Consider the following 27261-nt stretch of genomic DNA (forward strand, 5'->3'; position numbering starts at 1 on the left):
AATATTTGTGTCACAAGAAGTATAGAAAAGACATATAATTACTGAGTTGATATCTACGGCAAACCACATAAGAATTCTCCTCTCAAAGGCTGGGTTAATTATCTTAACTACTGTATATAATTATAAACCATCCTTTAAATTATGGACTGCCATATCTTTAGCTTACAAAGTTACAAGAACATTTGGCCAGTTTTGAACTTCATTGGTGTATTGGGCTGTTCCACTTAAAATCCATTCACCCCCTATGAATGACATGACAGGAAATGTGAATTTCAAATGGGGTTACCTCAACATGCTGAATATGGGTGACTCCACATGAAATCTACACCTCCTGTGTAGCAGACTAAGACCATGTCTTTTATAGAGAGTGTATTGATTTTAAATGGAACTGCCCATTATTTGTGTAACAGCATAATACAGGATGTCAACAGACTCCAAAAGAGCATTGTACAACATGGCTAAAGTATCAAGGTATTCATATGCTTGTTTTTCACTGGAAGTTTTTCAGTTATTTACACACTAATGTAATACACAAACTTGTAATTTGTTTTGCTAAGAAACTTCATTAAAATCCCATACACAAAATTGCTCAAACTTTGAATTTGGTCAACACCAACTGACCATTAATAAGAGTAAACTAAGTATGGCTGTATTGTACTACCCATTGGCTATCTTGTTGCTCCTTTCTTTTTAATTTTGTTTTGCTTGTTTTATAGGAAAAGAAATAAAACTGAAATAGTGATTAGCAGTCAGGGTCTTAGCTAGCCACATGTCTGGCCGTCATTTTAGACGGCCAGTTTGCTCCTGGGACGGGCAAAATCAATGCCTTTGACAGATGCTATATCATAAATTGTATGTTTTGAAAAGCTAATTGCCCTTTTTAGTAGACCCAAATTGTAGAACAAGGCCATATCAGCACATATTTGAACTCTTTGAACCCCAATGGGCTATAGATGTCTGGTAAATATTTTAAAGGTCAAATTAGGACAGGCAAATTTATTCAAATGACGGGCAACCCTCAATTTCTAGCTAAGACCGTGTTAGCAGTCCCTGTTAGAACATCTGCTTCAGAGATCAGAATTCTATGACTTTGGCCACAACTAAATTACTGGTATGAACAGCACATTACTGCTATACTTTAATCAATTATGCTTTCCTCGAATGAGTGATGTCAGCGTGTGATCCAGTGCCTGTAGTATTAAATCATATGCGCCGACTCGGTAGAACTGGCATGTTTACATGCGTGATAGAAGGCAGTACATCTGTACATGCCAAAGAAATTCAGACGAAGTGCTGATGTCACTCTCTCAAGGAAGCAAAATAAACTATACCAGCAGTTAATAAACCAGTGATTTTTCATACAATTACTGAACCTCTAAGTATGATATGACCTATAACCTTGACCTGTACTATTAACATTCGTGTAGTAACATAACACATTACAGGGGGGAATAACAACTGCATGTACCACCAGTAATTATAAATTTGCTATTATACTGGCATACCATACTTGCTTTCCGCTACATGTAGTCCCAACCAATCGATTATAATGAGGCACTTGCAGGGAATTTTTGGTCATTTTTAAAGAACATGAAGGGGCAGACTGAATGATAAGAATAATGTACATTATCTTTGAGAATTGGTAGTTAACAAAACAATACCTATTTGTTTAGTTTACTGTAGTTCATATAAAAATCCACCACAAATGATGAATAGCCTATGAACCACTCCTTGTAAGATCTATTTTTCTGGGTAATTAAGTGTATGAGTTACATTTGTACTTGTTAAGTGCTTTAATACAGGAGTATATAGCAAGTACATGAAATACAATAAGTTATAACCCCAAGTAACAAGCTAAGACAAATGACCCTTGTGCAGAATGTTCTACTTTGTGTTCAAGAAACTTAATCGCATTATATAAAGCATGCAGTTGCCCCCCCAATCAAGCAACTAAAAACAATCTACTTAATAATATTAGTCTCATCCAAAGAGATTGGAACCAAAGAGTATCCACTCAAAATTTCCCTAGTGTGTAATATTATGGCAAACCCACCATATTGGTTTGTCGCTCATGGAGACCAAATAATGTACCTCTGGTATTTATCAGCTAATAAACCCTGAAACAGAATGATAATGGCATCTTTAAGCTTGAGCGTAATAAAGGTTCATGCATGCAGAGATTAACACAGGCTTTTTTGGCACAGCAAGTTACACACAAAAGACAAACACAAATAACAACGCCCTTTGATCTGAAGTTTGCCGGGTACATACAAATAATCCAGAGGTAAGCTATTTCGCCTTCCATGAACGATATGCAAAGATGGCAGATTCGGTACTCTTTGGTTCTGCCTGACTGGTTAAATCTCAATCCATCCATTGATTTGCACTGTCTAAAACAATATGGACATGATGATGCTGCACACTGAACTATGCACATACCATTTGCAAAACTACATTTCTACAAATTCAACAGTCACTACTTCAGACTCTTGTCAAGTCAGCAAAAAGCTGTTTGGACTCCTTGGCACACAAAAGGTTAACTACATGTAACCACCTTTGCTAAGTTAATTTAACCTTAGCAGTTGACATTTTCGCGCTCCAAGCAGACTTAGCAGTTATGTTTTGTGCTCTAAGCACTCGACATGTGAATGAATTACATTATACAAAGAGGATTTTTTTAGCAAAGAGAAAAATGTCCAATAATCTCTTCAATAAGAGATGAAAAGTGCGATCACCCATGGCCTATACTACAAAAAGCCAAATCCTTTGTGTATTTTTGTCACACTCTTAAGTTAAACATTGCACTTCAGCTCAAAATTATTGGTGCAAAATTCAGTGATTCACTGAACTTTCTATACACCTGGTACACAATGTATTGATCAACAATTGTACTCACAAAAAATTGATTGATTGTTGATCAGTTGCCTATCATCAATATCAATAAAATGTACAGGATTTTTAACATAGAACACACAATTTCCAACAATTCATTCAAGTTACAATATCTGATACACCCAGAAGCGATTTTGTATAAAATTTGGAGCATAAAATCGCTTTTAGATATCTTAATATCAGTACACGTGAATTTGCATTCTAACTCGGCATAATTAACAAAGATAAAACTAATTCTAACACATGATTTATGAAGAATGTAAAACAGATATACAGGACTACATACTAATTTTCTTGAATTTAATGCATAGAAGTTTGAGGACACCTTGCAAAAATTACACATTTGTCAACATTTTTTCCCCTACAAGCAATTGTCCATCAACTGTAGCTCTAGGGCATTTTAACCACGGCCAGGGCCTAGATTTCGTCTTGATTTGCAAGAATCAAAATCCATCATAGTCACTGCACTTGCTGTATGATACACTGAGAGAAGTTGATTCTCACCATCGAATCTTACGAGAATCAATTCTGTGATTCTCGTCGAAAGCTAAGCCCTGGCGGCAATCCCAAAAAAAACCCAGTGTTATATCCAGAGAACTCCTAAACCAAGTGACAACTCCAAAACCCAGTGACCACTCCCTCCTACCTTTTTTCTCGGAGTGGAGCAGTCACTGGGTTTGAGCAGTTCTTGGAGTATAGCATGTCTCTGAGTATAGCATGTTTACAAAAGCCCCTGTGGTAGGGCTAATCAACAGTGGCATTGTACTTATATAACACTAATTCATATACAGACACAAGTGCACCGATTGTAATCTATGTACGATTCATGCAGCTATGTCTCTTCTGAAAATGTTTTTTCAAAGATTTCCAAGGATTCAAACTCAATTTGCAAGGACTATTAGCATGGATCTACTGTGAATACTACAAACCAACCATTTTCAAAAACTGCTGCACACTGGGACAAATAGTCAGTGTTGCCAAAACTTTTCAGCGTCAAGGCACGGCACATTGACTCGCCAGGCCGCGGTAAAGGATTCTAAAGTAGCCCAATTTTTTAAGCTTCCAAAAAAGCGCCCAATACCGGATATTTGGGCGGATTTACCCGAATTTAGAACGCAAAACACTCAATTGGACGGCTTGAACAGGTGTGGGTGTTGTTTCTAGATTAAATATACCTTAGTTTATTATTTTTAATTTATTTTGTTGTCCTGGTGATTTACAACGTGGGGAATGGCATTTATGGGCCAGTCCATATTTCACCGCGTGAAAATATTCTTACCGTTGTACTCATTCAATATTTGTATACGATAGTCAGGTGGTGTATGACGTGCAGTCCCTAAATTCAGTAAATTTTCATCGTCAACCGTGTAATTGAATGGGATTATTTTGAAATTTTAAAACGCTTGAAATATCACAAACAAATAGGCCTATGTTGATAAATAATATAAATACAAGCTAAAACCGTTGGGGTTCGATAATGAACCCCACAAAACTAACCAGTATATGGAAAATGCCATACGGCGAGGCGGTTTCACGAGTTGCGGCTCGATCATGTCATCCGCCGCCTGACGATAGTGCAGCTTTTAAAGAGTTTGGTTGCAAAAAACTTTAAACAGGTCACATGACACCATTTATTCAAATGAAACCAAATTTTAACCAAAACGCCTTACGTAAAACTGTATACTACATAATGTTGACAGAAACACAAGACACACAAATTATGCTGTAATATGGTCTCCATTCTGACGACCTAAAAAGATTTATCGCAATTAACTTTGATCAAGTTGAATCACAACAGGTGCAAATTGCAATTGAGATTAGTTAGACATGAACTTCATTGAACTACAAATAACTGTTCCAAATACTGTAAAAAGTGATTTTTTTGCGCTCCCCCATAGCTGACAGCGCATGTTGGTATAGGGAGTCCAGATTCTCTGGTTTTAATTCTGTGAGTACAATACATTCATCTGCTATACCAGGATATGTTGCGGTATTCCTAACAGGTTATTGTATTGATCTCCATGCAGTCCTTGCAACCTCTCGTGCAAGCTGCCTATAGGTCAAGGTTAGGAAGCATACAATTGCAAATTTAAAAACTTGAAACAGTTCACATTGGCAAACACATGAAACTGCACAAAAATGTTCACTTTCCCAGTAAAATAACACATTTTAGATGTGTCTTACATGTGCGCAAACGAGAATAATTATGTGCAGATACCAAGTGTTTTGTGCACCGATGTAACTCTGATATATGGCACATACTTGTCTAATATCATGATTACTTGCTCACAAGTTGTGTGTCAGTGTGTGTGTGCCTGCCAAAGATATTAGAACCAAAGAACCTTCCAAGAAGGTTCTCTTTAGGTCTAGTGCCTTTGGTGCCTGCACATGTGCATATAATTGCATCAATATTGATCCGACTCAACAACAAAAAACACAATCTACATAGAAAATGTTGATCAGAATGTTCGTTCCGGTTATACTAGCAAGCCAGAATCTGATATCCTGCGACGTGCGAACAAAACCCAGACCTGAAACTGACATTTAGTGAAAAAAGCTGAAAAACAGAGTGATATTTGGGCAAAATAGCTTAAATCGGCAAAAAAGCTGAACTGTTTCAGGTCTGAAAATCTAACCATATTGTGAAAGGTGAATTTAGGTGTTACAATACAAGCAATTCAACTGTAAGCAAACAAGTGTCTGAAACGCTTTACTTTAAACCAGTGTACACAAAGAAATTACACAACTTTAATGCATATTGCAAGTGGACACAAGTCTAAACCCGTCTTGTGCGTATCTGTACCAAATCTGGAATCCGAATATCTATGCTATACATGTAATATGCTCTAACCTGTATAACTTACAGGAGAAAATGGATCTTATTAGCTACGTGAAGGTTGCCTGCATTCCAGAATATTCTACTTCTTACACTTTGATCAACTTGTGCTAAAAAATAGTTGAATCTTGAGTTTTTCCGTCACTCAAAAAGTTCTGAAACATAGATTGTTGACATGTGACTTTGTGCCATAAATAGTTGAGATGCTCTCTACGTTATTCCAGTTGAAATCCATACACCCCCTGTGGAAGACATGACCTTAATCTCCCACACAGGGGGTGTAGTCTTCAAATGGAGTCACCCATTCAGGTTATCTTATTTGAAATGCACACTCCCTGTGAGGAAGATTAAGGTCATGTCTTGGATTTCAACTGGAATAGCCTCTAATGAAAGACAAAGATAAAAAGACTAGTTTGCGTCTGACGTCATCTGTCAATCAAACTCCGAGCATGGTTTGTTTACAAGTGTCGTGATGATATGAGTTGCTGAACACGGCGGTAAAACCGGGCGCCTTATTGTTAATTTTGCACCATCAAACATACAAACCATCTCAAAAGTTAGGTGTTAATAGTAGGAAACTTTCTTAACCGAAGGCACCATGTCCACAATGCCTAGAAAAGTTGCTTTTTGCCTTGAAAGAGTACGTAATTTTAGCCATTCACTGCTATTCCTTTTCTCCGATCGGCACCAGCCAGATGAATCGACCTTCCTTATACGCACTATTAGCCAATCAAGGATCGTAGAGAATTTGATTGACAGTGACGTCAGATGCAAACTAGTCTTTTTATATTTGTCTTTAATTATATTTCTTTACCCATGACCTTTGAGTTAGAGAATATAGAGTTTGGCAAACAGGAAATCAACTGTGAAATTTGATATATTGTAATTTTATTATATTATGACATGTTTATAGCCATTACTCAGTGCTGAAGCACATCTTTAGATGTAACTGGGACGGATTGGCCAGTCAGGGGATCTCACCCTACTCTTTTTGAAACTGACTGCAATATACGTATGGTATGACTCTCTATACACCGGCCTGACGGCTTAACATCCCCTCCAAAGGACAGGAGTATGGTTCATTTACCCAATTCTAAATGAACCATGGGGAGATCAGAATTTAATCTACAGATGTTGCCAATTGAATTCAAGACCCCAGCAAATTGCCACTGCATTGAATTAAATCGGGCACACCAAGTACAAAAGGCAGGGACCCATGTGAGGCAATGAAATGAAATACCCCAAATAACGGGGAAAAAAAAGGTATTACACAGTTATTCCTTGAGCAGAGCAACAAAGTGGCAAGTTTACCGATATCCTGTAATTTGAATATGTATGGTACTTGTCACTTCACAGGTAAAGTAAATTCCTGTAAACATTTGACGAGAGCGTACTTACGTGATGTTAACAAGGTGTCTCTGATGCGTAACATGTGCGCTTTGCGCGTCGTAAGTTTCGTCACCATACGTGTTGTGAGTTGTACCTTGTCAACATCGCAGGAGTACGATACCGTCAAAAGTTTACAGCAATTTACTTTAATCAAGGTGTTATCAAGTGCTTTTAGCGAACACATGGAAAAAAATAACATGTGGCTTGAAGTACAATTCAAACAAACCTGAAAACCTGTAAATTTTCGGTGACACAAGTGGAAATTAGAGAAGATATCATGCACTTCCACAATGCATTTCTCCTATTTCAATTTTCTTTAGCGATTTACTATCTAGTGCAACATGGGTCGATAGCACCTGAATGAACAGAGCACATCCAGATCTTGCAATATATGCTCATTTCTTGACTAACGACCCACGTTCAGCCAGTCTAACCTCAAAATGAAAATAAAGGGAACCTGTACAAAGCAACGGGAGCGTCATTCAATGAAATGATGTATCATGATGCAATGGATTCTGGGAAGTGTAAGACATCTTCTCTGAATGGAAACCCTCACTATGGACCACAATGACCGCATCCCAATGGCATAGTTCAATAACTTCAATCAAATAATAATAGTGCAAAATTTGACCTCAAGTTGCAGAGCATGAGTTTTTTGTCCTCAAATTTTCAAAGGTCATTCAATGAATGTACAAATGCATTGAGGTTAAAGAACTGTGCCCTGATAGATGAGCATGTTGTGGATTCTAGTGCCTCTATCTCATACTGGAAAGAAAAGTGAGGTGGCAAAAGCTTGTGGCAAGATTATCAATTTTCAAATCCAAATATACATTGCCATTCTGTTGTGTGTGTGTGGGCATATGTGTGTAAGGTGTTATTATTATTATTACTACTACTACTATTATTCTGGAATGCAAGCAAGCTTGAATTCATTTTACCCTACGAAACTCTAGAATAAAGTTCCCTGTATTTATCACATGAAGGAGTGCCCATGTTCTGTGCCTCTTCGTACATCCGCCTGTCACCAAAATATCTTGCCCTTTGCATCGTGTTTTCTTCTGTAAATGGGTAAAAACAGAAATAAAGAGAAACACTTGTTAGTAGGTATGTAAGTGCTGATTTGCAAGTTAACATTCATATAATTAAGTCACCAAAGGAGGATGCTCAGAAATATTATCTTTGCACAAACAGTAATCAATAACACCTGTGTTTATGTTTGATCGCTGGCAACGCCTCCATCACAACCACAATCATTACTTGATTGAAGAGGTTCAACAAGTCTGTTAATTAATGAGCTATTTTTGAGTTCATTTGCCAAGACCAAATGTAAAACTTATGACAGTTCCACCAGAAACCTTCTGGATTTCTCAAAGATCCTCCAGCGTGAGTAGCTGGTAAGTCAGACTCTACTCAAGATTGATGTTAATTATATTTTTATAATATCGAATAAAAGTTGAAAACGTTTATCCGGATGAAAAAAGGCTTATTTTGCCATTGCATAGTCAAGTGTGAATGCTGATCATTATCATATACATTTTTGCTCAAAGAGTAAGACATATGTAAGGAAAAATTGCTTACTTTGTACTCTTTCCCTATAGCAGCCTCCTCGAAGTGATTCTAGATATTCATCCTCTACATTCCGCTCTACGAGGTGTATCTGACCTGAATACTGCTTTACAAAATCTTTCTGTTGGTGTGAAGACAGAGGAAGGATAAAATCAAAATAAAATTAGTCATTTCTCACCCATTCTAAACAAAATCTACTGCGAAACATTGGAAAAATCTAGGCAAAAATCTACAATTTTTCACATATACATGCTTATAAAACTTCAATTTGCAGCGACATACACCACCACTCGATCGTTTATGATGTGCCATTGTTGTTTAGTTAATGCAGTTTTGTCAATAGGTGGCGCACTAACATATGTCTCAGACAGGTGTTTTTCTGCAAGTAAATTCGCTACTACTCAACTTGGGCTGGTGACAGGCCTGTAACCAGGGGGTCGAGGGGGACAAATGCCTCCCCCCAAATGGCATAAAAAGTCCTCTTTTGACCCCAAAACCCCATTTGTGAGCAAAAGTGAGCGAAAAAATCGGCCCCCATGAAATCCTGGTTACGGGCCTGGCTGGTGACAACCATGAATTCCCACTTCTTCAAACCACTGTTCATAGATTGTTTTAGATGAAGGAAGGTCCTGAATAAACAACAAATGTGAGTGGACGCGGCGAATCAGCCGTAAACTCGGCAAATTGTATTCTGAGTTAAAGTGTAAAATGTAAGTGAAGGTCGTATTCATAGGTGTATCAATTCTTTGCGACAAGTATCTTATCAAACGCTGTTTAAATCAATCAATAATACTACTGCTGCTGAAGAGGATAATAAGCTTCTACCTATTTCTATAGAATAGTTCTTGTCTTTGTTTGCTTTGGCTAAATCCTGTTCAAGTGGTAGATAACAAAGCATTGTATTTTGTCTAGGTATGTATAATCAACAATGAACAATGAGAGGATATTTCTGAACCTCGTTGACTTGGGGATGATTTGAAATGACCGCCAATTATGACTGTTGGATATTTATTACCAGAAATGTAGAAAAAGAAACACATGTAGAACCGATAAAAAATACAATTTTGTCGAAGGAACAGAGTTCAACAAATCATAACCCCGCTTTTGGATATCGTTTGAAGTCAAATGATATACCATTTTAAAGCTTATGGTATATATTTTCTAAACACAAAATAAAACAAAATTGACCGGGGCCGACTTTACGGCTGATTCGCCGCGTCCAGTCACAAATTACATCATAATTCTACTTGCCTTTACATAGTACTTGATATTTAAATTCCCTGTTTGTCTTTCAATGGTATAAGTTCTGTAAAAAAAAGTATTCAGGAGCAATACATTAGTGACACAAAACAGATATGTGACGAAATATTGATATGTGATTCGCTGTGCATTTGCATCTTTCAGGATTTATTCATTTTTTTGAAGGTGATATTGGTCAAATTTTCTGACATTTTTAGAACTGTGTTTGCTATAAAACATAACAGAAATTTTTTGTTGTGCAAGAAACAGGTCAATAAATACAGATCCCTTGTTGAGAGATTGGACACAATAATGTATAGTTGGATTTTGCTACGAAAAAGGGGATTAATCCAGGCCCAATTACTGATAATTACCCCCTTTGGTCAATTACACTTCCAGTTGGGCAAGCCCACCCCAATGATAAACCACAGCAGACAATCCAAAAGATCGAACATTGTTATGTAATAATGTTATTATGAAACCTGTTGGCACACTTTTCACACCAAGTAGATAGTTCTATAATGGGAAATCAGCAGGAGCTAATTGGAGGGATTAGTGGTTTTGATTTTTATACCTTTTTTGTAGAGCAACCAGAGTATACTTGTCCTGACTATTGATGCAGCCAATGCACTCCCCCCTCCCAACACACACCATAGGGCTCATGCATAATTTGTATGCATCAACATCTCAGCATGCGAGCATTAAGTACAATTTCTCTCTCAACAAGTGATACCATTGGGCTATTCCATTTAAAATCCACACTACCCCTGTGGAAGATTTAGCTTAAGTCTTCCGCAGAGGGATTATAAGTTTCGAATAGAATAGACGATTGGGTATCTTCCATTTAAAATACTCACTCCAGTTGTGGAAGATAAAGGTAAAGTCATATACAAGGGGAGTATGGGTTTCAAAATGACTAACCCTGACCAATTACATTTGAAAAACATCCTCCCTCTGTGGAAGATATTTCCAAAATCTTCTACAGGGGTTGTGTGGATTTCAACTGGAATAGCCCATTTTTATTAACTGAACATCACAATATGGAAATTACAAGGAAATGCTTGATTTGAATATTAAATTGTTTACATACCCTTTCCTAGTAAGACTGAAGAGTGGATCGGCGATGAATGCCGTTGACAATAATGAGATGATTACCAACATTAGGATAGGTAGAACTTGTAATAAGAAGGTATACTGGGCCTGGAAAGTACAAGGCACAAATTTATATGTTATGTAAAAACATATCAAACTATGAGTAGCCAGAGCAGCAAGTTGATGCGGTAGTCTTGCTTCTGGCCACCCTTTTTGGAAGTCTTTTGTTCAACACTCCACTTGTCCGACATGGTAAACCTAACTCTACCTGTACTGCCCTAACCCTATTGAGAGTCACAAGTAATCCGGTCTTTGTTGTAGATTGGCTGTTGAACAAGCTGAATGTTGAACAAATGAAAAAATGCAAGCCTTCAATTCGCCGTAGAAGTGACGTAATAATCGGTTTAACTACCATAGCAATAGGTTTAACCAATTTTTGAATATATTTCTGTATAAATTTGTTCATGCGGTACTTCTGCATTGAAACCATAGATGTCAAAGAACAGGGATATAGACCTGGATCATAATTCTATAGAATATTCATATCATGTTGATCACTCGCACCTGTAAGATTAGTATCTTTGAATTCAATCTATGATAACAGACATATACATGATGGGTGCAACCTGCTTGTAGTGCAGAGCGATATATTCAAAAATTGTTTTAACCTATTGCTATGGTAGTTAATCCGATTATTACATAACTGCTACAGCGAATAGCATTAGAAATCTTTCCCTTTCAGAGAACAATGGAATCAGCCAATATACCCATGAAAATCAATAAGTGTTTAGCACTTATGGAGAGTTCAGACTCTCGCCTTTTTCACATTTCACCAATTGTAAACCAGCAGAATATGTCACAGGTTTGCTAAGGTAGTAATAAAAAAACAGTGAATTTAGTGTCATCAGCATACACTCGTAATGCGTGTACACTTTCAGGGCGGATCCAGGAATTTTTTGATAGAGGCGCCTTTTGGTCGACGCATTTGAAAAAATTGTTTGTTAAGGGGTTACCCCTCAAAAACTCAACGGTTTTGGCCCATTGTTTGCTGTTCATGACCGAATTTGTTCATTTTTTTTACATTTCTTTCATTTTTGTATTTTAAGTTAGGCGGCGCCTTTGCTAGTCAAAAAAATAGAGGCGTAGCGGCGCGCCCCCTAAATCCGCCCTGACTTTAATTCATCAATGGTCAGAAAATTCAAGAGCCCCAGGTGAGTAGAATACGAAAACAACTTTTTAAGACAAAATGTTAGTAAATAAATTATTATAAAGGTTAGACATTATACTATTATACTCTAAGACTTTGTGACAGTCTAAAATGTGCGATTCTGCAGTGACACTATTTGTTTACACATTGAAAAATAATCGCAACCGGTATCTGATTGGGCCGATTTTGGAATCTGAAAATCCGTAATCGGTATAACCAATCTGAAGATGATTGGTTAGACATTAGGGAGGACATAGGAAGCAACACAGTCTATAGCTTGATTCAAGATAGTAAGTCGATAGCTCAGCGGCACAAGGATGTATCTCCATTAGTTGCTTCATGAATGATTGCATCTAAAATAGACCCAAAGTCTCAGCAGCACCAAGAAGATCAGTTCATTAGTTACCGCGCATTTCTGATGAGCTCAGCAGCACAAAAATATTACTCCGTTTTAGGTACCCTTCAAATGGAGTTACCTCTTTGTGCTGCTTAGGGAGGACATAGGAGGCAACACAGTCTACAGCTTGATTCAAGATAGCTCAGCGGCACAAGGATGTATCTCCATTAGTTGCTTTATGAATGACTGCATCTAAAATAGACCAAGGTCTCGGCAGCATCAAGAAGATTAGTCCATTAGTTACCGCGCATTACTCCATTTTAGGTACTCTTCAAATGGAGTTACTTCTTTGTGCTGCTTAGGGAGGACATAGGAGGCAACACAGTCTACAGCTTGATTCAAGATAGCTCAGCGGCACAAGGATGTATCTCCATTAGTTGCTTTATGAATGACTGCATCTAAAATAGACCAAGGTCTCGGCAGCATCAAGAAGATTAGTCCATTAGTTACCGCGCATTACTCCATTTTAGGTACTCTTCAAATGGAGTTACTTCTTTGTGCTGCTTAGCTCTACACAAATGTTCAACAGCTAAAAGGACATACGTCTTTGTACCGCTGGGCCAACAAAGTGACAATTAGATGTTTTCATGAGTGGACTAGCCGAGTCGACACAGGATTTTAGTCCTCTTGGGAGGCCTGATAATTAAACTGTGCATGAACATGTCAGGTTTATTGCCTTTGTATCAAACTATAGGTGTGTGTATCCTCCTGTCACTCACTTACATTTACCTCCTCTGTTCTAGATGTCCTAGTATAATGTTGCCTAAATCTTTGTCTTCTATGCGCTACGTGTGAATCTGGGAAACCGCCTCCAAAGAACATATTAAACAGATCCTCTGGTGAAAATTCATCATCTGAAAAAAAACACCATAAAACAAAATTAGGTAATGGGAATGAAAGACAAAGTCAATTTGCCATTAAATTACAGGTTGTTTTGTGGAGCACGTTTAGAATACGGCATAAAAACATACAGGTCAGTTAGTTGGAATTTTGTTACCACATATTTGTTGGGTAATAGGGATCTGCTCACAGACACTATTGAATGAGCCTATCTACCCTAGGTCTGAATCTACCGATCACTGATTATTTTGCTTGTAAATTGGCCTATCTGATCCATATAATGTAAAATCCCAAAATAACACGTCCTATACTCCTTGCCAATTAATTAGGGAGCGCCCACCATAATCTGCAACTATCAACTTTGACTGATGACAAATAGTTAAAATAAGGAAAAACCAGTTTCACCCTGATAAACATGATGTGTTAGCCAATTGTTGTCGTGAATTTTGACGTCAGATTACATGATTTTGCATGAAAATATCGAATCGCTTCATTAGATCAGCAAATGATGGGATCCCCTCTCCATGATTCCGATCCCCTCTCCATGATTCCGGTCAGGTAAGGCCAAAATCGGACCGATTCGGAAATGATCGATCTAATCGGTTCCTCATTGCCAAACCCCTGGCATATGATTTGACTGAGAGTTAAGCAAAAGTAACAATCAGAACAATCGTCGTTGGGCAGGAAAAACCTATGTATTTGTGGGCCCTGAACATGTTTAAAACAAAACTGCCAACCAGTTACATAGGTTTTGCTTCAAGCATATTCAAGGGCCAATCACACATACAAGGTTTTTCCTGCCCAATGACGCAATGTTTTTATTTCGCAATCCATAACTATGGCAACAAGGCAATTATTTCTTTACCTGTAGAAGTATAATTTTTTTCCAGATACCAACATTTTCTAGGAATGACCTTCCTGAATTCCCTATTTTTCCAGGCATAAATTTAGCAATAAACTAATTAAAATCACCAAATTGGGAAAAAAACCAATTTTTCTCATTCTGTGTAGCCCAATTTCATGGCTAAATTGCAGTGTTGAAAATTTGAATGTACATGTACATACATCCTTGGTGTAAGATATTCATGGGTTAGACTAGAGTTAACACTTTATTGAGGAATTAAGTAGTTATGGTATTAAGGTTTTACCGTCGTTACTAAACCTATCGACCAAATTTTTTAAATTGACATATTTTGTACGTTAATATGTGTAGATAATAATTCAGGAAAAAAAACAGGGGGTGCCGGACCTCACTTTTGAGCTACAGCCGTTTTAAAAGAGGTGTACATTTCCAAAAATCTCTGTACACTTCCATGGCAAAATCAGCAATTTGTCCAAAATATACCACCTTTTGCGTTGTATAAAAAAATTGTCGAGACGAAATTTTTTAAATTTTATATATGTTATGAAAAAGAAAAAGCTCTGTAAAATCGCGCAAAAAAAATTGGGGGTACGGACCTCGTTTTCGCGGAAATTGACCAAAATTGGTCAAAAATGCATTTTTTCTGCGACACCATGCGTAGTCAATTGCGTACATGGATATTTTGGTGCGTACCAAGGCGCTGGCATACAAGCGCGATCTAATGCCGGATCAGCGTTTGTGTACGCATATGGCCACAAAAAAGGAATTATCTGTTTACGCAGGAAAGTTTTCACTGCAAAAATAAGTGTCCATAATATAAACAATTATAATGATGTCGACTATAAAAGACTTAATGAAGTCTTACAATTCTTAGCCTAATTCTAATTTGGTGTGTCATAAACGGGTGTAAGAAAGACTCCCATTCTGCAAAGATATTGGACCAAAGAGTTATCAAGTTTATACATAAAGTGAGGAATTTTCAGCTTTCACTATGTTCACCTGACTCGAATGACCTAAAAGAGGATTTATTAAACATGTTAAAGCATGGTTAAAACGAAGCGTTTGACACCATTGGCGAAAGTGTTTGACTATAGGCCTACGATTATTATAAGCAGTTCTACATAGCATGCTTAGTGCCGTTTATCGAGAGGTGGATTCATATCATCAATTGTTGCAGTTCAATTAAAGCAAAGTTAAACATTGGGTTTCCTAGCTGTAGAAAAACGTTTGGCCAATTATGATATCATTTTTTTGTAAATGTATGACACATTTTTTAAACTAAATAGTTTTGATGGTGTTGTCTGTATCGCATGCATTATGAATTCAGTGCACGTAGTAGCCTAGGTCTTTACCCAATAACACAACATTTAAATGTTGGATTATAAACTTTAAAAAAAAAATCAAAATAACAATAAAAAACATGAACAATCAAAAACATATTCTAAGTTGGAACAATGTTGCCAAAATAATATATGTCTACAATAACATTTTCACAACATATTTTTAATGTTGTTGTAGTGCGTTTCATTATGAAACGTTCTACAAACATATAACCTTTAACGGCACACAGTGTAATTTACCCATTACCAACTTCAAAGTAATGCGCCATATTACCTTAGCTCCAAAGCTGCAGCACCCATATTTATCCAACAGTCAAATATGTTGAAAAATCACTCATGAACTTTCATGTTCATTTATTTTTCAGGTTCAAATAATTGTTAAATTATTCAAATGCTTATATTTACCCCATAACGTATTTGATATTAAACATTGACTTTGTTTTATATTTTACACCCTGCTACGATTGGTACACTCAGTCAGCAGTACTAGTGTTTATGCATGCAGGTCGCTATTAATAGAATCCATGCGTGCATAGCAGACCCCGTTCCCACACACACACACACAGCGGCCATGCGAAAGATGGATTTTTAATGTCACAAAAAACAAAAGATCCGCCAAATTTGCGAAGGATCCGCCTCACAAGCTTTAGCGCATTCAACGCTACGATAATACACAATGTTAATTTGAGTAAGGCATTGACATTCATGATTACAAAATTAAATATCTGCAATTAAAAACTCGTGTTTTTGAGCGATTTTGAATTTTGTCAATGAAAATGCAGCGATAGCGTCATTGGGTTAACGATTTTCCAACTGCTGATTGGTTGATTGCGTTACTGTCAGTGATCCGTGCATGCACGGTACGGTCCGTACGGAATGATTTTTCGTATGGGTAAAATACACTGTGCGGCATATAATATAGTGGTTAATTTAGGCCAAAATATTATTAAAAAGAATTAACCAATTTAACCAACACTCGTTTAGTAAACATTGTTTTCTTTATTTTGTGGCCCTAGTTATCGCATGTGCGCAAAAATAGCATTGACACGCACAACACGCATCGTTCTTTGCGATGTCTGCAACGCAACGCCGAGCACGACGCGGAGTATGCACGTGTTGAAAACAGGCGCAATAGTCAAGTCGAATCGGGTGACGACGGTAAAACCTTAAGTACAGTCCTTCCTCAATAGAATTCCTTGAATTGTACATAGGATGTACATACAGTGTAGCAAAATTTGGCATCGAGCTGCAGAAGGACATCATAAGCTTGAAACCAAACCTAACATCTTACCGTCAAAACCCCTGGTTTCATAATAGAAGCCATTGTGATGATGAAAGTGTCTATGGTTTGTAGTAGCGGTCGCCCTCTCAGTCTCATCCCCGTACAAGTCATATTGCTTCCTCTTGTCACTGTCACTGAGTACTGAGAATGCTTTTCCAATTGCTGTGGAAGAGACAATGTCAAATCAAATAGTAAGGATAGGGGAACACTGTGATTTAATCAAATTACAATTTTACATGCACACTTGAAATTTTTAAAGTGTTAAAGCATGACCATGAGTTGAAAAACAGTTGAGAACCTGTTTCTGTATTTTTAACTCTGATAACTCTGCGAAAATATTCTATGCTGAAAAGTGTTTTATTTATGACGACAACAATTTGTTGTTTAAAATTCAATGGGGTAATGAGAAAAATATGAGCTCTCTTCTAATACCAAAATTAGAGTTTTTATGGAGAACTAGAGCGGTTCTCGACTTGCGCGGTTCTCGACGCAAAGCGTCGGCCGCAATGCCTCCACCTTGACGCGTATCATTTTAACTGGTGCAATTTCACCGAACTGGCCATCTCTAGATGAGAGTGTAGGTTTTTAGAAAAGGTGTAACAAATGAAAGATCCTTGACCCATTTTGTCTGCATCAAAATGGTTTGATTTTTGGCACCAGAAGCAAGGAAGTATTTTGATACTATCCGAGTGGAATGTAAGGCCAAAATGACCTTCCAAAAATTTAACTTTATATGTTGACTGTACCCACCAAGTTTCATGCCCATCGACAGTTTTAAGTTATTTGACCTCAGATGACCCCTGGGTGACCCCGGATGACCCCAAAATGACCGTCCAAAAATTTGACTCTAAATGTTGACTGTACCCACCAAGTTTCATGCCCTTACGACAGTTTTAAGTTATTTGACCTCAGATGACCCTGGGTGACCCCTGATGACCCAAAAAGACCGTCCAAAATTTGTCTCTAAATGTTGACTGTACCCACCAAGTTTCATGCCCATATGACAGTTTTAAGTTATTTGACCTCAGATGACCCCTGGGTGACCCCGGATGACCCCAAAATGACCCTCAAAAATTTGGTTCTAAATGTTTACAGTACCCACCAAGGTTCATGCCCATACGACAGTTTGAAGTTATTTGACCTCAGATGACCCCTGGGTGACCCCGGATGACCCCAAAATGACCCTCAAAAAATTTGGTTCTAAATGTTTACAGTACCCACCAAGGTTCATGCCCATAGGACGTTTTTTGCTAATTTGACCTCAGATGACCCCCAGATGACCTTGGGTGACCTTGACCCACTAACCAAACCTACTGGAATTTGAAGACCGCCAATGACCATCCCTCCACCAAATTGCATCACTGTACATCTTATCAGTTCGAGATATTGCACCCGCAAGCTCGGACGGACGGACGGACAGATGGACGGACGGACGGACAACCAGGAAACATAATACCTCCGGTGGAGGCATAACTCCGGTGGAGGCATAAAAATGGAGATGAGGGTGTTGATCGGGTCACAGACCTTTAATGTAGGGCTGCTAAGAATACGCAATTGCGTTATTTGCGCCGCAATTTGCGTATTTTGGCTCCAGTTGCGTTTTTTGACATTTTAAAAAATCTATAAAAAAAAAATTTAATTTTTTTTCGCGGATTTAGAGAGTCCCTGGACCTAACATAAAGTGCTACCATCATTAAAAAAAAAAACTAAAAAAAAAAAATTGGAAAAAAGTGACCAAAAATTACAAGTTTGTATCAAAATGGGTCTAATTTGTAACTTGTGTTCACTTCAAAATCTATCTAAGATATAGACAAAACCAATGCATTTTTATATCTTCAATAGACTATGCAGTGAACACAAGTTACAAATCGGTCCCATTTGGATACAAACTTGTAATTTTTGGTAACTTTTTTCCAAATTTGTTAAATCACCCACAAATGATTGCAGTACTTCACTCTAGGTCAAGGGACTCTCTAAATATTTTTTTTAAGCATAATTTTTATTTTTTTTTTATTTTTTTATTTTTTTTAATTTTTTAAATTGTTTTTTTAATGATGGTAGCACTTGATGTTAGGTCCAGGTCCAGGGACTCTCCAAATTTTTTTTTTTTTTTAGATTTTGCGTTTTTGGCGGGAAATCGCGGATTTTTGCATTTTTTTGAAAATCGGCGTGCATTTTTTGGCCTCCAAAATCGCGTATTCTTAGCAGGCCTACTTTAATGTATTGAACAAAGCAGTTATTAGTCTGAAAACAAAAGACAGATTTTTATACAATACCTTTGAATGCTTCTACTGCTCCAGGGGCGTGGTTCTTATCTGGGTGAAACTGTAACGCTAATTTCCTATACGCTTTCTTTATATCCGTGTCCGAGGCATCTTTGGCAACTCCTAGGATTTCATAGAAATCTTTACATTTCTTTATTCTGTAAAAAAAAAATAGTAGCATTTTTGAATGAAAATGTTATTATCAAGGAATGAGCTCAAAAATACTTCATAACTTGAGAGCTATTTTGAAGCGATTCATAAAAAAAAAAGCCCTGTTTTTGTGGTCATTGGGCGATTACAGTTGAAATATATAGGCCTACACCCCCTATGGAAGGCTGTCAAGACATGACTTTAATCTTCCACACAGGGAGTGTGAATTTGAAATGGGGTTATCTGAATGGGCAACTGCATTTGATATATATACCTTCTGTGTGGGAGACTAAGGTAACGTCTTCCATAGGGGGTATGGATTTCAACCGGAATAGCCCCTTGTGAATTTTATGGCACATACATGCACTTGATAATTCAACATATCAACTACTTAGAGCACAGAAAAGTTAACTGCATGCGTTGCTTGGAGCACAAAAGGGTACTATTGTTTAACCTTTGTAGTCAACCTTTTTGCGCATCGAGCAGCCCATGCAGTTAACGGTTGTGCTCTACCCTCCAAGAAGTGGATATTGAAGAACAAAAAATAGATAATGAACCTTTACCTGTAAGAGTGGTTTTGAGTGGGCGTGTTTTGCTTAGGGATTTTTACTGGTTATTTGGATGATTATAAAAATTATGTGACATGATCATGGGGAATGAGTCACATGTTGACCCTGTTCAATAATGAGTTTTACGTAGGTTTCTAAAGAGGACATTTAGAGCTTTCCAAAACTGAAAACCCCATGTTGATACGACTTTTCTTTGCGAAGTTACGTCAATTTATCAATCGCTGAAAACAATATAAAACAAAAAATTTTAAGACCAATATCTAAAAATCAATATTAGCGACATCCGACTCATTTCCCTTGATCATGTCAAATATGATTTAATTACCAAATCAGGGCTATGTACGAAAGGCAGTGGTACCCATGGGATTAAGATTTCTGTCATCAGCAAAATTGCATTCAGTCTACCTCATCTCTGCTGAGACTGCATAGTTGTGTCCAAATTTTGACCGACTTTGTTGTTTTTAGAACTTCAGAGCGCGATCTTGTCACAACATGGAGCCGCTATAATAGGCAGTTGCGCTATGGCGCACAAGCAAAGTCGCATGAGAATATTTTCATGAGTCCGACAAAATAAGAACTGTTAAGTTATAAGTTGTCACTCTGAAGCACAACACAAGTATATGCGCGCAGTGTACACAGTGATGGAGTTAGTCCGATTCCTTACTTACCTATTTACATCTTTAGCTTGTTCTTCTGTATAATCTAGATTAACTGTGCCATTACTAGGTTTATCTCCTTACTTACCTATTTACATCTTTAGCTTGTTCTTCTGTATAATCTAGATTAACTGTGCCATTACTAGGTTTATCTCCTTACTTACCTATTTACATCTTTAGCTTGTTCTTCTGTATAATCTAGATTAACTGTGCCATTACTAGGTTTATCTCCATTTTTAACAGGTTTTTCTTCTGTACTAGGTTTGTCTCTTGAGAACGAGAAGCGTCTCTGTCTCACTGTGGGCCCATCTGTCGAGTCGTCGCTCTTGTCCTCACTCTGGCTGCTTTGTTCTTTACTTGCTTCATCTTGTGCACAATGGCCATTTTGTAACGTTGTTAATAAGGCTGTGGTGTGTAAAGGAGAAATCAAAAGGGAAGAGAAATGTAAATGGTCATAACATTATGCAATGTCACAAAACAAAACTAATTTTTCAGGTATTATGATGTATCTTCAGGCATTCATCTACTTTGGTAACCACATGATATCAAAGCTAAAATGTTTATTTTGATAAAAGTTTGCAAACTACAGTATTGAATCTTCTTGGTATGTTTTGGTTTACCATGGTGACTTTAGAATAGATAGGTTCATATGAGTCCTATAAGCTACATTTCCAAAGTATTGCAGAGGGGAAGGCCGATTCCTCATTATGTGCATGTTATTTTATTGCACATAATTTCCATGTCTGTTTGAATTCCTGACAGAAGCTAGACTTTTCCGTAGTCCACTTGCCCATACATGTGCATATTAGGGTGCATCAAGCGCCCCCGCCCCCCTCATGTCAACCATATTTTTTGCTCCTAGTGTCAAACTGTGCCATTTAACTAGAAAATCATCCCCTCCAATTTTAAATTCAATCGGAGGTCGAGAAGGGGGTCCACCGTCAGCTTAAAGTTCGGACAGAGGCAACCAGTAAGGCCAAAATTTTTTTATTGTTTGTTTGTCCTCCACAGCTTTGAAAGAGGACGTCTATGGACGGGCAGATTGGTTTTTAAATTTTTTTTTTTTTTTTGGATTTGGCATATTCCTGGACCTAGCTAGAGCTAAATGTTGCAATCATTCATGGTAACGTAAAAACAACAACATTTTGTTTCTTTAATATGCAGTTTAAGTTATAATTTGTGTTCATGTCATAGTCTTTTAATGATTTCAAATCCAATGTATTTTAAGGTCACTAAAAATAATAGACTATGACATGAACACAAGTTATAACTTTGCATATTGAAGACACAAAATGTTTTTTTGGGGGCTTTTTTTTACTTTCAACCATGAAAGATCTTAGTATTTAGCTCTAGCTAGGTCCAGAGATACTCCAAATCTGAAAAAAAAAGTTGAATTTTACTTATTTTTCAGTGGAAAGGTACCAGAACAAGAGAGACGGGCTTTAGCAAGAAGGCTACTTGAAGTTTACAAAAAGGTGTTGTTCAACGATATTTTAATATAAAATAATTCACTGACGTTTCGTACAAAAGTACTTTATTAAAGTGATGAAATAGAGAATGTCTGGGAGCGCGGAAAACAAAAATGAGAAACGCGATGTTAAAAAGTGTGCGTAGGCCTACTAGAAATAGCGCAACACGCAAATTAAAGCAGCGCGAGCGTAAGCGGTCGCAGACAAACTCTAGATATTAAATGAAATGCAGAGAAAGAGGAAGAGAGAGAGAGATGAAAATGAAGGAAGAAACAACACCTTTTAGTTCCCTGACCCTGAGAATATCACCCAGTCAACAGTCCTAGCTGATTTTGCAGTCAAGGACTTGTGGTTCACTATGAACATCCTGCAGATCAATGACAAATTCCTAGCAGACAATGTTGACACTTGGCCGGAGTCCTGAGCTTATCTGCAATCTCTTAGCAATGTTAGAGCCATCAATGGGGTATGCAGCAGAACATGGCGTGAAACTCACTGGTGCAGATTTCCTAGCTGCTGCCCAGATAGAGCACTTGAGGAACATTATCAAAATGTCTTGCAAGTGGTGGAGCAAGATAGAAAACGGACACATAATCTGAGAAAGCGTAAACTGAATGACACTACCTAATTTACCAAACTTATATCATATGGACTGATAAATATTAAGTAATGGTAAGATAAGTACGGTACATTTATTACATTGTTATTCATTAGGCAGCCACAGTGACGTGCAGTATAAGGTAATGAAAACTAAATAGCTGCCTGATTGATTTGTCATTAAGTTAAAAGCACCTACCACGCACAAACTTTAAGCTTGTAGTGCACGATGGCCCCATTTTCCATGCAGAAACAGCTGTAAATTGAAACAGCTGTAAATTGAGAAACATGCACAAGGCAGCTATTATTATGACTTAAAATATCTGAAAATAGCTGCCTTTTTGCTTACTTCAAATGGATTTGCATTTTATTGAGTATTGTCCGAGATATGTAGTATTCTTAAACACTTGAGAATGTTCCTGCAATCTTATTGGTTCTTACCCGTGTGATATGACACGGGTCAGTGCGTGTGCATCGACACGACAGGCGTACTCGCTTTTTGAACCAATGGGAGGCGCACTGCAAGAACGGGACTGATCGATTTTAAGCCCTAGGTAATTCCTTGTAAAATGTAGAATTTAATTTGATTAAAATTTGTAATACCGTACTTATGATATTTTTATTATTTTGAATTGAAGTGTTTAAGAATGAGAATAAAGGTATTGATTTTAGCCGCTGTTGTGCATCTATCGTCTCATATAACACGGGCGACATCATTATTTTTAGCGTAAAATAATGATGTCGCCCGTGTTATATGAGACGATAGATGCACTCCAGCGGCTAAAAACAATACCTTTATTCTCTAACTATAAAAACTTTCATTAAAGGCTATTAATGTATGTGTATAACTGTATAAAATACAATAGCTGCCGGCCGGACTTTTACTGGTTGCCTCTGTCCGAACTTTAAGGTCATGGTGGTGGACCGGACTCCCTTTCCGAACTCCGATTGAATTTAAATTTGGAGGGGATGATTTTCTAGTTAAATGGCACAGTTTGAAACTAGAAGCAAAAAATATGGTTGACATGAGGGGCGTTTGATGCACCCTGCATATAAAGGTTACGTACCGCGTCGTCGGTCATGTTGGTAGTGTTTAGTATCTGGTCATACGCCATAAATTGGGGTATAGGAAAAGGTGGGGGTGTTACATTTTTTTTTTCAGTTTCTTTAGGATGTTTCGCCTCAGATCTCAAGAATGAAGAGGGGTAGGCCTACTGAACTAGTTTTGGTCTCATTTTGTTGCTAATTTATCTAGCTAAAATTGTGGAAAGTAAAAACTTCACACTGTATTTACTTTTTGAGATATTGCAAAATTTTCAAACGATGCAGAGTCAGGGGGTGGAGGTGCCTACGGTTGAGGTGCCTACGGTTGAGGCATGAGTTGAAGTATTGGGAATATTGATTTTTCGTGCCTCCCAAATTGATTTTTTACTGTAACTTTGTAACCCAGCAAGGTATTGAGATGGATTATGTACCCTTGTTTTGATATCGATGTCTAGTTTACAATGTGACTAGTTTTATTCCAAGCTACATGTAGGTTAATTTGTTGCAAGTGTGCTGCAATCTATGTCATGGGTTCTAGGCTTTTCCTATACGTTACTGTACTAAGTATGTATTTATGCTATTAATGTTCTGAATGTCATATTTCTCATAGTTGGCCTACTTCTGTAATTCTGTAAATGTTAAGCCAGGGATTTTCGAGGCGGGCTCATGGTACCCACCGAGATTACATTACCGGGCAGGAAATACCCTGCCCGGTGCCCGAAATTCAAAAAAAAGAAGAAGAAAGTTAAAAGTCGTCACGTCAAAGAGCGCAAGATAAATAAGCTATTTTTAGCCATACGCCAATCCACTATCTTCGGGAAATTCCCCTTGCAGGTCAATGCACCAAACTCTAAAATTTCATTTTATAAGGGTGTAGTATGGGTGTAATGCCCTCCTTAGACCGTTGTTGAAACATTTTTGACCAAGAAAATACTCAAAAAACTTAACATTTATAACGCCAAATTTCTGCAAATATCAGTGAAAATCGGCACTTCCATGTTCCAATTCCAAATGGGGCGTATTTGGTATCAAATGAAAGCGTGTGTTTTTTCTATCAGGTCATGACCTTTTCTTTAAAAATAAACGCGATATAATGCTTCACTGCATAGAAATTAGTACCCTTGTGTGACATCATGTGAATCCAAAATGGTGCCGCCCATGATCGTTTATTTGTTGCTGAAGCTGTATTTTCAACATTTTTTTTTGTGACTTTAACTTGATTTTCATGCGGGAAAAAGTGTGTCACTACATTTTTGTAAAAGATACAATGTACATTAAAGTCATTATTCCTCTTACCAAAGAAAAGATTTTTTAAAGTATTCAATTTGACTCTCGAAAATGGCAAGTACTTATCAGTACTTTTCACACGCTTTCAGATACGTTGTCTAGATGTAGGTATCCCAGGCAAACCTTAGTTAACAGAGACCGGGGCCCAAACACAATGCATATTTACATAGAAATTTGATTTTTTTTTCGAGAACAGGTCGGTGAAGGAAACCTACATAAATATGTTTTCTATACTTCACTTGACCCAAATATATGATTTTTTATGGTGATAATCAAAGTCGCACATGGAATTTTAGAGGATTTTGATAGCAGTTCCATTAAAAAAAAGCTGCTATCGCCATGAGACTAAGTCTGAGATCTAGAAACACCCCTAAATGCCGTTTTGGGGAATTTTGCTAGCAGAATCTTTTTGATGAAAGTCAATCTTTGACAAGATGTAACTTTGTTACGGAAAGTGCTGACAAAAATGTTTTCAGTTTTGGCTTTCTTTACTCAGCTCAAGGGCTTTAATTTGATTTCAACAACTCTTCCTATACCTTTGTACAGGAGCCAACCGTTGTTAAACCGTGATGAACCCACACTTTTACTGTAGCGTACCTTGAACGCGAACGAGACTACGCGTTCGCGAGAAAGCAGCGTAAAATTCGTCATGCCTGGAACCTTTGTGCGTATGCCAGCTTACAAGTTGAATTCAGTATTTTTCAGGTAGCGGCTAAACATTGCCGTTTTATTCTGTATTTTTTTTGCTGATATCAAAAGAGAAATCATCGAAGTTTTTGTACGGCTGAATGGCAATGATTAACTGACATTCCTCGTAAAATAATCGTGAATTATACGATATTTAGCTTCTTTTCGTTGTTGAAAGGATTCAATCATGTTTCACCGTTGTTCATCACCGTTTAACAACTCGCGTCCGGCACGTCTGCGTGGTTTTTCGCTCGGGCAGCTAAAGCTGCCCTCGCTGAAATAAACCACGCAGACGACTGTGCCGCATCGTTGTTAAACGGTGATGAACAACGGTGAAACATGATTGAATCCCTAAATGTAAAATGATGCAGTTTGATGGCAAATTTGAATTCACCTAGCATACCTACTAGATGGCGAAATTGTGTTGATCGACATGATTTGTTATTGTTTCTCAAGTCGATTGCTGCACTATTTCGTTCGCAGAGCCTTTAATTACTAGCAGTAGCAAGTTGTTTCAATAGATCGTTATTCAGAGTGATCATGATACAGTTCTTTTTGGAGTAATTTATTTTTGACAATGACATTTTTCGCTCCCGACTATTCTTTGAGGTGCATGGTAGGAGCGCTTGCGCGATCGCGCTCCTCAAAAATAAAGGACTGACAGGAGAGCTCCGGTGGTCCACTCTACTGTCTCTAGGACTAAAAAGAAAAGATCGCCCAAAACATGACACATCCCCGTACCACGACACGTCTTATGAGTCCCAATGACATGAATGACATACACTCGTGCACTCACCTTCTGCTTTCTTTGTAGGATAAAGTCTCTGTGCTTTGTTTAAAAATCTAATGGCTTTCTCCTTGTCTCCTGCTTGTAGGCTTTTTAAAGCTATATTTAAACACTTTTCACTGTCGTCCCTGTTTCCTTCCATTTTTGATCAGCTGAAAATGAAGCTACGAAAATATGGAAATCACACAAGCAAGCTACAATTCCACACCCAAAATTACGTAAATGTTTAGTCTAATGTCAAATCACTTCAGATATATATTACTTGATTTATCTTCTACGTATTTAACTTCTTCATTTTTACGTGATATGGCTAGAAAGTGGCTTAATAAACGTGTTTTCAACCGGGTTTTCACTGATGACTACCGACTGAAATTGCCATTACGATGCATTAGAAGAGGTGCTGATGTACACCTATGCAAATAATGGTGATTGTAATTGGTTGATGGGGATTATCAAATTTAACGTTATTTTGATCATATTTTCATCATCATGGACCATATAACCCTATTAATGTACCTATTTAGGAAATATTATTTCTATACTCCCTACTACATTATAATTTTATTTAATATTACATCATTTATGCACAAATTCTTGATAAATATAAAGAAAGTAGAAAAATATTGACCAATCATAAACATGATAACAAAACCCTTCGATTCATTTTAACCTTTGCCCTTGGTGTTTATTTTGAAGTAAATATGGGTATAGAAATCAACTTCAAATCACCAATGTCAACGTAATGACCTGTAAATAGCCATATTTTTTGTATTAGCTTACTTGAATTAACATTACAGCACTCATCGGCA

General features: G+C 37.4%; 1 protein-coding gene across 2 annotated transcripts; it reads right to left on the reverse strand.

Moving 5' to 3' along the window:
- Window positions 1-516: 516 nt before the first annotated feature.
- On the reverse strand, window positions 517-26852 carry LOC140171561 (dnaJ homolog subfamily B member 12-like). 2 transcript variants are annotated; one of them, XM_072194836.1, is made up of 9 exons: window positions 26462-26852; window positions 20746-20986; window positions 19219-19364; window positions 16952-17104; window positions 13348-13472; window positions 11013-11122; window positions 9935-9989; window positions 8696-8804; window positions 517-8175 (listed from the first exon to the last, which is right to left on the reverse strand). In XM_072194836.1, the coding sequence occupies exons 1-9, from the start codon at window positions 26592-26594 to the stop codon at window positions 8057-8059; spliced, it is 1191 nt and encodes a 396-aa protein (XP_072050937.1). In that variant the 5' UTR covers window positions 26595-26852; the 3' UTR covers window positions 517-8056. The 2 variants fall into 2 exon arrangements, with proteins under 2 accessions (XP_072050937.1, XP_072050936.1); XM_072194835.1 differs by having other exon boundaries at window positions 13342-13472.
- Between the last annotated feature and the right edge of the window lie 409 nt (window positions 26853-27261).

This window comes from Amphiura filiformis, chromosome 15, assembly GCF_039555335.1.
Source record: "Amphiura filiformis chromosome 15, Afil_fr2py, whole genome shotgun sequence".
In the NCBI taxonomy this organism is placed as follows: domain Eukaryota; kingdom Metazoa; phylum Echinodermata; class Ophiuroidea; order Amphilepidida; family Amphiuridae; genus Amphiura; species Amphiura filiformis.